This window comes from Seriola lalandi, unplaced genomic scaffold, assembly GCF_002814215.2.
Source record: "Seriola lalandi dorsalis isolate HSWRI2012SDOR001 ecotype SW California unplaced genomic scaffold, Sedor1 jcf7180002054857, whole genome shotgun sequence".
NCBI lineage: Eukaryota > Metazoa > Chordata > Actinopteri > Carangiformes > Carangidae > Seriola > Seriola lalandi.
Genome location: NW_019525410.1, coordinates 568,253 through 580,783, shown reverse-complemented (window position 1 = coordinate 580,783; position 12,531 = coordinate 568,253). Strand labels below are relative to the sequence as shown.

General features: G+C 39.1%; 1 protein-coding gene across 1 annotated transcript in view; it reads right to left on the bottom strand.

Moving 5' to 3' along the window:
• The window catches only part of LOC111670548 (3',5'-cyclic-AMP phosphodiesterase 4B-like), a 45,194-nt gene that overhangs the window by 32,546 nt on the left and 117 nt on the right, over positions 1–12,531 (bottom strand). Inside the window, exon 2 of the mRNA XM_023427300.2 lies at positions 2,812–2,991. Within this exon, the coding sequence (XP_023283068.1) occupies positions 2,812–2,853 (42 nt within the window). The 5' untranslated portion in view covers positions 2,854–2,991. The remainder of the gene's footprint in view (positions 1–2,811; positions 2,992–12,531) is intronic.

Here is a 12,531-nt window from a genome sequence, read left to right as displayed (position 1 = left end):
ATGTTATCCATTGCGCCAAAGTGACATGAATGTGATTACACTCAGTGGTTGTTTCCCAGAGGGATTTAATTTATTATCATTAGAGACAGTAAATCATCACATTTGAGAAGTTGAACCTGAGAATATTTAAATATTTGTAGCAGATTCATTTTAATGTGAATCATGAATGTTAACAAATAGGAGAATCGTGACTGGTATCATTTACCTAAGCTTGGTAAGAAGTCAAAAGGAGCACTGTGAGAACACATGCTCATGTATCTTGTCCAGGTGAAGTGTCCAAAAGACTGAATTATATCTGCCAGGCGGCTGCCAACGCTGTCATCGGCGCCCATTACTTTTTTTTTTTTTTTTCGTTATTGCACCAAAGAAAAGTACGACAATTCAAGTCCAAATTGGCTGTTTGTCATGGACAGAGTGCTTCTCTCTGAAATTAGAAAATGTTGTGGGTTCTGTTGGAGATGAAAGGTCAACAGGAAAAACGATAAAATTCAAGTTAATGAGTGAGTGAAGTGAGACAGAGTGGTGTCATATGAGGTGGAGAGCTAATGATCTGAGACAGAAAGGGAGAAGAAGACAACAGACAACATCCCACATCCCACATCCTCTTTCCAGTGAAAGTGAAAGACGCTAACAGAAGAGAGCAAAGAATGACATGCGTAAACTGCAAAGAAGACGAGACTACAAAAGTTTCTGAGTGAGAGAGGAGAGGAAAGAGTGAACGGAAGAAACCACAGACAGGAGTCTGACTTCCTATCTGATAGTCGGTAAACACAGCTCTGCTGACTCGCCTGCTCCTTCTAGGAAACACACTTTGCCTGATTTATTGTGCCTGTCTTTCTAAGGACACACTCTTCCTGTCTCAAAGAAATGGATGAAAATGAAATCTGGCAAAACACAACTCCGTTCCAACGACTCGGACAAGTCTGTTGTCAATATGTCGCACTAGCCACTGCGACGACGCTGCTGAATTAATTATCAATTCTGTACTGATAGCACCTCTGACATCTAGACATGAAATTCTATCTCTTCATTGATCTCTTGTCCGTGATCCAAATGGCATTAGGAAAAGGAAATAAGTGCTGATTTACTTCGAGTGTACACTTGTATAAACCCAGGAATAGGACAAGGATGTCGTTATTTTTAGAATTCAAAACATCGGTAAATTTAGAAACCTGGGATTTGTCATGTGTGCAGGAATGTGGTCATAAAAGGACAGGAACTGTGATGAAACGTAAAACAATGAGTCTCAAATGGAGGTAGCGTAGCTCCAGTGTCAAACAGAGGTGGAGTGGGTGTTTTTCAATGAAGATGAAAGGCCTTTTCTTGGCTGCAGAGCCTAAACAACTCCACTGTTCTCTGGGATACCTCCAAAGGGCCTTTTTGAAGAAGGTAATATAAATGAGACGGCTTTAGAAGAGAAGCTCTAACAGCATGGTTTCATGTGGTGCCTGAATTATTGAATCTAGGAGCCATAAGGAAAAAAAAAGTTTTAATTATTAAGTGTCTATAGAATCTGAATCAAAGATGGTAGATGGATACTCGAGGGTGTTGAGTGGAGTAACACAGCAGAACTGCATTTATCTTTTTTTTTTGTCTAATTAATTAATTAATCTCTATAAAGGTTGGAATTAACACCAGGGACAATGATGGAAATGAATCCAGGATTTAATCGTTCGATCACTGAGTCTAATATATTTTTCTATAAGTATGTGAGATTGTTATCAACAGACTAAAATAAAAAATGCTCACATGCATCTTTGGCTTTGGGAAAAACTACAGCAGCTATTGATCACTGCATGCATGGAGGCTGTTGAACAGTATTATTAGTGTCTGTTACAGCACACTGAAATACAAAAACTGTTTAAACATTAAAGAAGCCTCAACAAACATCCCAGCTAGCAGAAAATAGCATTTTAGTTGCTATTAATTGAAGGTTTTGCCCACTTTTGAAAAATGTATTTGCTATTAACAAAAATCACTGCAGGCATGAAAGTAGAAAATCACCATTAAGCACTGCTGACATTAATGGCTATTAAACTGGACTGAATTCTCACTCATAAAAAGTGAGAAATGACCTTTGTTGGAAAAGTTTTATAATATGTTTACATTATGTGATGATGTGAGGCCAGTCACAGCAGGAACATTTTGGCATCCAGGATGTAACTTGGCCTCTGAGCTCCGGTTGGACAATGTCAAAGTAAATGATCTGGTCTGCCTGCCCAGTCATAAACACCGGTGGCATAGAGGAGAAACAGATGGGCCTCTCCGTCAGATCTGTATCCTTCCTCCTCTTGTCCATGTTTCCATTCACTCTAGAGTCTAAATTACTCCTGGTGTGAACACCTCCTCCCCCCCCCTCTTCCTGCTCTGCCTGCTAAACTCTGCATCAGTCTTCAACTCTCTGTCTCCATCATCCGAACTCTCTCTAGCAAACACACACAACACATTGTCCTTCTCCCCCTGTCTCTGTTCCAACAGACACATCATCTCCCTCTCTGCAGTGTGTCCTGCCGGATAGCGGTCTGTTGTGTACAGTACAGTCATCTGTTTATGAGTCACCGACAACCGCACAGACATGCTGCACTCGCTGCCTCACTGTATTCTCATTGCATCTTGGTTGGGGAGGAAACAGGAGGGAAGGCAAACGTTACAAAATTTACAGTTAACTGTGCAAACTGCAGAATTCAGGCTGTAAACTTTAGAGGCGAGATGCAGAATTTCAGAGGCAGAGAAATCATGAGTGGCTGTGTAATGTATGCATGGATGGATACATGGTTGCACAGATGGAGGGTTGGAAAAATCAATACTTACATCGTCTGGTGTAACCCCTTGTGCGCTCCTGCTTTTCTTCATCCTGATGGATGCTCAGCCAGACTCTCTCTCTCTCTCTCTCCCCCCTCTCTCTCTCTCTCTGTGTCTCAGATCTGATCCTCCCTCTGAAAAGGCAGCTCTTTCCTGCTTCTCCTGCTCTGGGCAGCCTCACCAGTACGCCTGCACATGGGAAACAGAGAGGAGGAGGCAGGGAAGGGAAGGCAATGATAAAGTAACCAGTCCCAAAAGTTATTCTGCCTCCCTCACACTAAACATCACGTCTGCAGGTGTTGCTTGACTTGCGTTATGGTCCTGACTTGACGATGCAGTTCTGAATGCAGTAATTTGACAAGTCTACACTGCGCTGCATTACGCACTGAATTACACAACTTAAACAAAAAAGCAGACATTACATGAACTGTGGGGATTACCTATCTCAGCAGTTACAAGTTTGTACAAGCAGATATTCATATTGTATTGGAATGAACTGAAACAAAAGTAAAAAACACAGTAAAAAGCACCAATACCAAAAAAAAAAAAATCCTTTTTTGATACTTTAAGAAATGTTTCTAGCCATGCTAGCGGCATGGCAGCATGACTCTGGGGATGGCAATATTGGTTTATCGTAAACACCTCGGCCCAGACTTAAATATCTCAACAGGTATCGATTGAAATGAAACTTTATGTAACTTTGTGTTTCCCTGATTTTTCCCTTGGCACCAGTATGAGTCTGACATTTCTGGTTTTATGTGAGATATATAATCTATTGGATGGATTGATACTCGTGTCTCCCACAGAAATGAACTGTAGTAACCATTAGCGCCACTATTAGGGCAAAGTTTGTATTTGTCCAATATTTTGGTTTATGACCAAATACCTGCAAAACCAATGACATTCCCATCAGCTGCAATTTGTGTTTAGTGCAAATGAGCAAATGTTAAAATAGAAACGAACTAAAATAAGATGGTGAAACATTAGCATGTTAGCATTGTCATTGTGAGCTGTTCCCACATAGAGTTTAACAGAGCTTAAGCACAGCTGTAGACTATGTCTGCCCCTTTTGCCATTTAACAAATAAATTAAACTTCTTAAATGTGTCTAAATACCAGATTCTGCACTAAAGTTGCCTAAAAAGTTTAAAACTGGCCGTATTCTGATTTGAATCAAAAACCGGTAAAGACCAACGAAATAAATGTCAGCCCTCAGTACTTAATACACATGGTGATTAGTACATGAAAAGGTTAATGTTAGCTTCATGGGTAACAGTGATGTCGAGTGGGATTTGTAGTAAAATCTGCTAAAATATGCCAAAACAAAAACAATGCTCGTTTAACCCTGGTATGCATCAGGGCTTAACATACACCCAGTGGAGGGAGTTGTGTGATAGTATGTGCCTGAAGGTCTTTTAGTCGGGTCTCCTCTGGCAGCCTGTTCTGCGTACACATGGGTGACTAATCTATGTGGCAGAAATGAATCAATATTTTCCATGTCACTCTTGATCCACCCTGTGTCAACCCTCCCACATTTCCCCCTTTGCCATGCACTGTGTCGTCATCAGTGTAGGACGACTGCTGAGGGAGGCTGTTGTCGCTGCTCTCCAGCTGCTGCCAAGTCAAGTGGCACGAGAAGAGAGTTTTTCATCTGTGCAAACAACCCAATCTTGTTTGTAGCTTTCAAAACAAACTGTTTGCGGCTTCATCCTGTCCTCAGCGATTATTTAAAAAAAAAAAAAAAAAAAAAAATGACGAGAGGTGAAATGGCAGCAGATCACACAGCGATTCAGTGCTGTGAGTGTTTCAGTGTTTCTGTAAGAAAACTCTTCAGCTGCTGGTTCAAATCTCAGCAGGAGGGAGAGGTTCTCAATAATGTATGAGGTCGCATAGATGTATTCGGTGGTTCATAAGAAACTATTCAAATTATTTATACATCATGATACAGTTACAGTTAAATAAATAAATCAGATAAGTGTCAGTCCAAGTTGTTCTCACTGTCATATATGTGCTCTAGTACCTGCCAGCTCTAAAGTATACACATTTTCAGCATATGTTAACTGGATCAAATCATTTTCTATCATAACATCCCCGCTAAAAGACAAAACTAATGAGTCTGTGAGGCTGCACTTAGGCACAGCAGGGCTTTGAGATAAATTTTCAGATGAATATGCTGACATGCTAACAGTGGCAATGCTAACATGCTGATGTTTAGCAGGTAAAAGGTTTATTATGTTCATCATCTCAGTTTAAAATATTAAGATTCAAGCACTTGTTAATTAGCACTAAATACAAATTGCACTTAAGACTGATGGGAATGACACTAGTTTTGCAGAAATTTGGTCATAAAACAAAATAAAGAAATTCTGATCTGATGATGGCGCTAGATTAAAAAAAAAAAAACCCACATCTCTAGAGTGGCTATAAACATTATGGTTAAGTTATTTTTCATATTGATCAAGCGAAATAATCAAAACATTATAATGACAACTTGTTAGATCATTTAACGCTTCAACTATGATCCTCTCAGAAAAGCCCCATTTCATAAATTTTCTTCCCATCAGAAAATTGTTTTATTGTTCCAAATTGAATGTAAAATTAAAAAAAACCCTGGGGAACCTCAGGCTCTTTCAATCATTCTGTCACAGCATCCTTAAAAAGTTTTTCTCAAGTCCTTCCATAAAAGATCAAGCTGGTATAAATTAATTTTGGATGAATGGACCCCAGAGCCAAAAAATTTCTTTATGGAACAAGCAGAGACGACAGACGGAAAGAGGTTTCAGCAATGATAGGTGTGATCCTATAATGGTTTTAAGACTATTAGCACAAATCATCAGAGGAAATGTTCAGAAAGGTCAGGACACTAAGAAGCACTTCCCTCTGTGCACACCATATCCAAAAGGCTCAATAAACGGCGACCGTGTAGCTGTGTTTTATTTTGTCACAAGCAGTTCGGGGAGTTGTTTGCCTCCAAGAGACCACTTACTGTGATTTCAGGTAGCATACAATATTTAATTGTTTGTTTCTGTGCTTCAAAAGTTCGTTTGCAAAGGTTGCGGTATCTCCAAGGACTTGACTAGTGTGAGGAAAAAATTACTGTTCAGGGTAACTAAACACAGTTCATCAGTGTTCAACCAAAGCCTGGATCATTTAATGTTGGATTGAAACATAAAAAGTCCTTTATCAATGAGTATTTGTATTTTACAGCCACAAAGACTGATTTGTTTGTTAACATTGCCAATGTATTAATCCATTCACGTCACTTGTGCCTTGAGAATATTTCTACTCGATGAGATCATTACACTGCTAGCTTGGATTTTAATTAACGTATGTGTGCATCTGGTTTGTAACTACTTTGTAGGGCTTTGGTTTTCATTATCTATTACTCTGTTTGTTTGAAAAGACATAGTAGTAATTACTGTTGAAGCTGTACTTGCATCCGTGGAATAAAGAATCTTCTTATTAAGACTACTACGGGATGAACGGGGGTTACATAATTGTTTTCTTATGATGCTTGTTCCCAGCTATAATCAGTTCAGTGTGAAAGGTCAGAGCTCTGTCAATACAGGAGGGAGGAATGACCATATGAGAGTCTGAAGAGCATTTAAATCCAAGAGACCGCTCAGTTTAAAGAGGATAACAACAAAACAGAGAGAAACTTCAAGTGACCTCTCATACTTGTAACCCCAGCAATAGGCCATCCCCGTGGTGGCTGCCTGTACCTCTACAAATAATTGGTTGTTGATGTGAAATCGGGAAAAAACAGATTGTAAGGTCATGAGACAGCACTCAAGATGCTGATTGTAAGAATTTTGAAGAGAACACCAGGGGATAGTGTGTGAGGCATTTATCATCACTGCAACAGCGAAAATAACAAAAAGCAGACTGCTTCTTTTCTTTATGTACAACTCAAGGACATTTTGAAGGGCCATGGATGGACTTCGCTTTAAGGCTATTATTTCTGCCATCAAACCTAAAAAAGTTTTCGACATATGCATTAAGTATGTATGAGGACAGTGTGTTGCCTTTGGGCGAAGAGAAGAGAGAAAAGACTGCAGCAGATCAAGTGCATCATTTTCCCCAACGCACAGTATGGTGGCATTTGAGGCAGCACTGAGGCAATTTAATCTATTGTTGTTGATTGAGAGAAACTTAATTGGCATTAATTCATTATCATTTAAGTTATTTATTAAGCTAAAATGCATAAAATGTACTTGATGCAACTTCTAAAATCTGAGGATTTTACATTTAATATCATTGTGAATTGTATAGTTTGAGCTTTGGACTGTTGGCCTGACAAAACCAGCTATTTAAAGACTCCACCTTGGGCTCTGGGAAATTCCTATCGGCATTATTTAGCTAATTGATCAAAAAAAAACAACAACAACAAAAAAAAAACTGATCAGCAGACGAATCAATAATTAAAATAAGTGGTTAGTGTGGTTGGTGGTTTTGTGTGGAGTTGTGCGGGTCACAATCCAAAGACGTGCACATTAATTGAAGTGAAACTCTGACTTGTGTGCAGGTGTGAATCTGAGTGTGAATGGGCTTGTGCATGTGATAGACGAGTGACCTGTTCAGACCCTTTTCCTGCCTGTATCCTGAAAGAGACATCAGCTCCCCACTACCATCCCCAGTGGCCTTGAACAGGAATAAGCTGGAGTGAGAATGGATGGATGTTAATGCTCTGATGGCATGTACTGTAAAATGGGGAACTCAAAACGCTATCATAACCAATGTTTGCACATCTGTCACATATTTTACCTACGAGGTTAGCAAGGCTGCATTTCTGCCTATCTGACCAGTCAATCTACGTATGTCACACGGTGTCCACGCACAACGGAGAGCTGTAGCGGGTGAGTCACTAGCTGTCATACACTGAAAATCACCAGACACCCACACAAAAGTAGCTTTTGTGGCACCAAAACAAAAGAGCCTCAGGAAATAATGTTTAGAACTCCATTAATAATACATTCAATTATCCTGCAATCGAACAATGCGAGCTTTCATAACCATCTGTGTGCCACAACCATGATGGATTGACTTTACAGTGGTCACTCATTAACATCCAGAGAAAACCATTAACAGCAAAAACCAAAAAACATGCTAGGCAGTTATTAAGCCTGAACTTACCCAGCTTTGAACCATTCAGTGGAAGATGAATCAATATTCAACGTGAGGTTTCAAATATCACTTCATCAAACTGTGACTGCTAAATGGAGAAGTAAGCAGCTGTGGTCACAAGACACAGCTGCTGTTGACAGCACAGCGGCAGGTCCTGTTTGACTGTTGGGCCCACCCACATGTATCGGTTCTTAACAACAACAACACACCCACTTTATTCACACCTCAGGAACAACAATTGGAACGCAACGCAACGCATGTCCGCTGACGACATAACTGATGTCACTGATGTTCAGTGTCCATGGAAATACTTTGAATCACTGCCTGTCAGACTTGCCCTTGGGGTGATTTTCTGACACTGAGCTGAAGTTAAAAGACCAAATAAAAAGACACTGTGCATTTACAGAACATTCAGAAAGTATTCAGACCCCTTCAGATTTTTCACATTTGTTATGTTGCAGCCATATGCTAAAATTTAATTATTATTATTTTTCCCTTCATTGATCTACACCGCATAATGAAAAAGCGAAAACAGAAAATTAGACAAAACTGACATAAGTATTCAGACCCTTTGCTTTGGCTCTTGAAATTCAGCTCAGGTGCCTCCCATTTCTCTTGCTCATTTTTGATTGGAGACCACCTGTCGTCAATTCAGCTGATTGGACATGATTTGGAAAGGCACACACCTGTCTAACAGCGGACAATGCATATCAGAGCAAAAACCAGACCAGCTGAGTGTGTGCCTTTCCAAATCATGTCCAATCAGCTGAATTGACTACAGGTGGTCTCCAATCAAAAATGAGCAAGAGAAATGGGAGGCACCTGAGTTGAATTTCAAGTGTCATAGCAAAGGGTCTGAATACTTATGTCAGGGTGATATTTCAGCTTTCCTTTTTGACATGAAGCTGCCACATAACAATGCAAAAATTGAAAGGGTCTGAACACTTTGTGAATGCACTTTATATACTGTATTTCTCAGGTGATAAAAAAAGATTGCACAGTAAAAAATACTAGCTGTTCTGACTGCAAATTGAAATGCATCTACTTTATATTGTATTTAGTAAAAAGATGAGATTTCGGTATCTTATCATATGGCATCTACACTGGACTCATTTTACTGATACATTCTGAAAGCATGTGAACATTTTATTGTTTGTCATGTCAACCTTCAGAAAATCGAGCTCAAGGTTGAAAAGAAGAAAAAAACAAAATCACTGTTGACGATTCCTAGAAGCAACTAGAAGAAAGAGGAGACGGAGAAAAAGAAGCTCAGCCTCGTCTCTTTTGTTCCACAGGTTATAGAACGTGCTGTCTGGAGCACAAAGGCTTCAAACTCACTGTCTTCTTTTAATTACACAGTTACAAGGTTACTTAAAAGCACAACGACACAAGTTTCATGAAACCAAGCGCTTGTTGTATTGTTGTCGTTAGTCCATTAACATGATACTGTTGTGTGCAGCCTTTTGTTTCATTTGTTTCATAATGTTCGCTATGAAAGCAGTTATTTTATAACAAAAGACAAATGTTAAACAAATGGCCGAGAGGATACAAACTAATTCATTACTGCTCATGATGCAAATCCCACCTAGGACCACACTGCCCCCCCCCCCAGACTAGTTTTGCTGTGGCTAAAAGTATATACTGTACATCGTTAGCCATGGAATAAAACCTGAATCTGGTTCAAATGAAAACTATGTGACCTAATTTTTGAAACATTTAGATGGACATTTTAATGAAGTTATAAAACAAACATTACTTTATAAGATGATGTGCACGGCTGCTACTACTCTAAATAAGCGCAGACATACATGACTCCTATACGCAACAACAAAACACTCTACTGTATAAACTACAGCATATTGATTACAATTAGTTTCCTTTACTTAAATGTTTTGTGCTCAAGGTTTCTAAACCCCGTCTGGCCCACTGCCTTCTTAGACACATCCATTTTAATGCACTTCATACAGCATTGAATATGATGCCGATCAATATTTGGCCAGACATGTTCAGTGGAGGGTTAGTTGGTTAATTTTGTATGAATGTATAAGGTTGAGAACTGTATGTCAACAAAAAGTAGACAGACAGCGCTGGAAGGTTGCAATAGGTTTTAAAAAAAGGCACACACTGTGTTATCTCGTCTAAACTTATCCCTTCTTCCCACAGTGTCTGTGTGGGCATGTCCTCCACACAAAGCAGTTGTTGGGCTTCATGCACGTGTCTCTGCACCCGCGGACTAAACCAGACTTCAACCATAGAATATTATAAAGGATATTCTATCTCAATGAAACTGTTGTATCTACAAATATGAACTGTCACTCCAGTGTGAGGGACAGGCAAAGTTATCAACAACTATTTAATCAGCAACTATTCTGATAATTGATTAATCTTTTATGTTATTTTTATAACTAATGCTTTTCTTTGTAAAAGTAAACTGAATATTTTGTTTTTTTGACTGTTGGTCATTTGGGCTCTGCATGGGACATTTCACCATTTAATACACCAAATGACAAATCCATTATTATTTTGGATGAAAATAATCATTAATCGCAGCCCTGCTTTTAAGACAGAGCCCTCTAGTCTCCTAGGGCACAAAATATTATTTTTTAAAAGGTTTAAACATTTTCCTTGAAGTTACTCTTGGCTAATTTGGAGGCCTGTCAAAATACACAACACGCTACAGTAGCAAGAATGACCGTCAGGGAGAAAGGTCACAGGTCGTTATAAACAGCACATACACATTTAAACAGTTTATAACACACCGTAATGCAGTTGTAAACATTATGGGGTGTTATAACAACTATACCTCCTCCTGTTGACTTCCATACGTGGATAATTGAGAACAACATAGTAAAACAATGTTGTAACTGTTGACAAAACTGTCTGTGTTCATTTAACTCTCAGCTTCTAGACGTCAAAATAATTTCTTGGATCATGTAATATTGGCAGACATCTATCCAAGCTCACTCAACAGTTATACATTGTTCTTTTTAATCACTCACCCCAAAGCTATGTTATTTCTTTGACTGAAAAAACAAAAAGCCAATCAACACTTGTCAACTAAGATCACTTCTAAAAAATCAAAACCCAAGTCACAGTGGAAAATTTGCATTCCACGCAGCGAAGCAGATTCCAGCTTTTCAGACAAGTGAAGACAGAGGAGTTTGTTGAGGAGGAAGAGAAACAACACATCAATTTGTGGCAGCTGAAAGATGACGTCACTGTGGAGGTCACATGCAGGGAACCCACTGCTCTACTGAACAGACATAAAGAGAGAAAGAAAGAGGCTGAGAGACTGGACAGGCCGGACCCTGTGGCCACATGTCACAAGGATTGTAAAGGATTGTTCTGCTGTCGCACCGTGTGTTTGTCATGTTGTAATGTAAATATCATCATAGTCAGGAGGAAGACTTTCAACTAAAACTGGTGGAAGCGGTCTGATTTCAATATCTGCTGTCTTACAAACTGTTTTAGTTTTAGTTGGTTTCTAATTTAATGAACAGGTAAAAAGTTCAAGATTTACTCCTTAGGTCATGTTCAGCATTCATCACAGATTCTATCATTATTCCTTTCTAATAATTTGATGAAAAAAAATGAATCAATGCTAATTTATCGTGAGCTTTTAGTGCCATGTTGCTGCCACTGCCAAGACGGATATCTATCAAGCTTGAAAAAAAAAAACAAAGAAATTATAAATAATTGATGAGCGAGGACACATGGCAACTGTGACTCTTGATGAGTCATTGTTTGATTGGAGTTGCTGGAAAAGCCCATTTATTAAGATGCAGTTCCACCCCATCAAACTCAAACACCCACACTCACATATACTGATATAATAAACACATATAATGACCTCATCGTATTCAAGCCACCCTATGTAACACCTCTTGAGGTATTGTGATTGAAGTATTGTCTGTGTGAGTACTTCATCAGTTGTGCATTCACTAAAAAGAAACTTCCTGCTGCCAACTACATGGATTAAAGCTTTTGTGGTGAAACATAACAAATGACGGAGGTAACAGAAGGGTTGGCAGAGTCTGCAAGGTTTGAGGCACCGAGCGACGCTTTGGTTAGTGTGACCAGCTGGCACCCCCCGTGTTAACATGGCTGTAAATCCTTCAGATGACAACAGAGACACAAAGGAATCAGTGTGGAGCTTTGACCTGTGCTCCTCGGAGACACAGGTAGTGAACAAATAGATTTCATCGACCACCACCTTTACACACAGGCTGGCTACAGCATTATTATCCATTATCCATCATTGATGTGATTATTCAATTATATGTTCAGTCAATACATTATCATGAAATATATATAGTGAATATATTTTCCCAGAACCCAAGGAGACACCTTAAAATGGTTTGATTTGTCCAGCCAGTGTTTCAAAACCCAAAGACATTAGTTTACTATCATTTAAGATAAAGAAAAGCATGAAATTCTCACATTTAAAGTGGTAGATTTCTATCGCAGTGGAACCAAGTGGTACAAATGCATTAAAGAAATGTCTTTTACTCAGATCAGTGTACTGTACTTACAGTAATTTCTTCAACCAATAGACCCGTAATTCATGGAAAACTGATCTCTTCTGCTTAGAAACCAATGAAGAAAT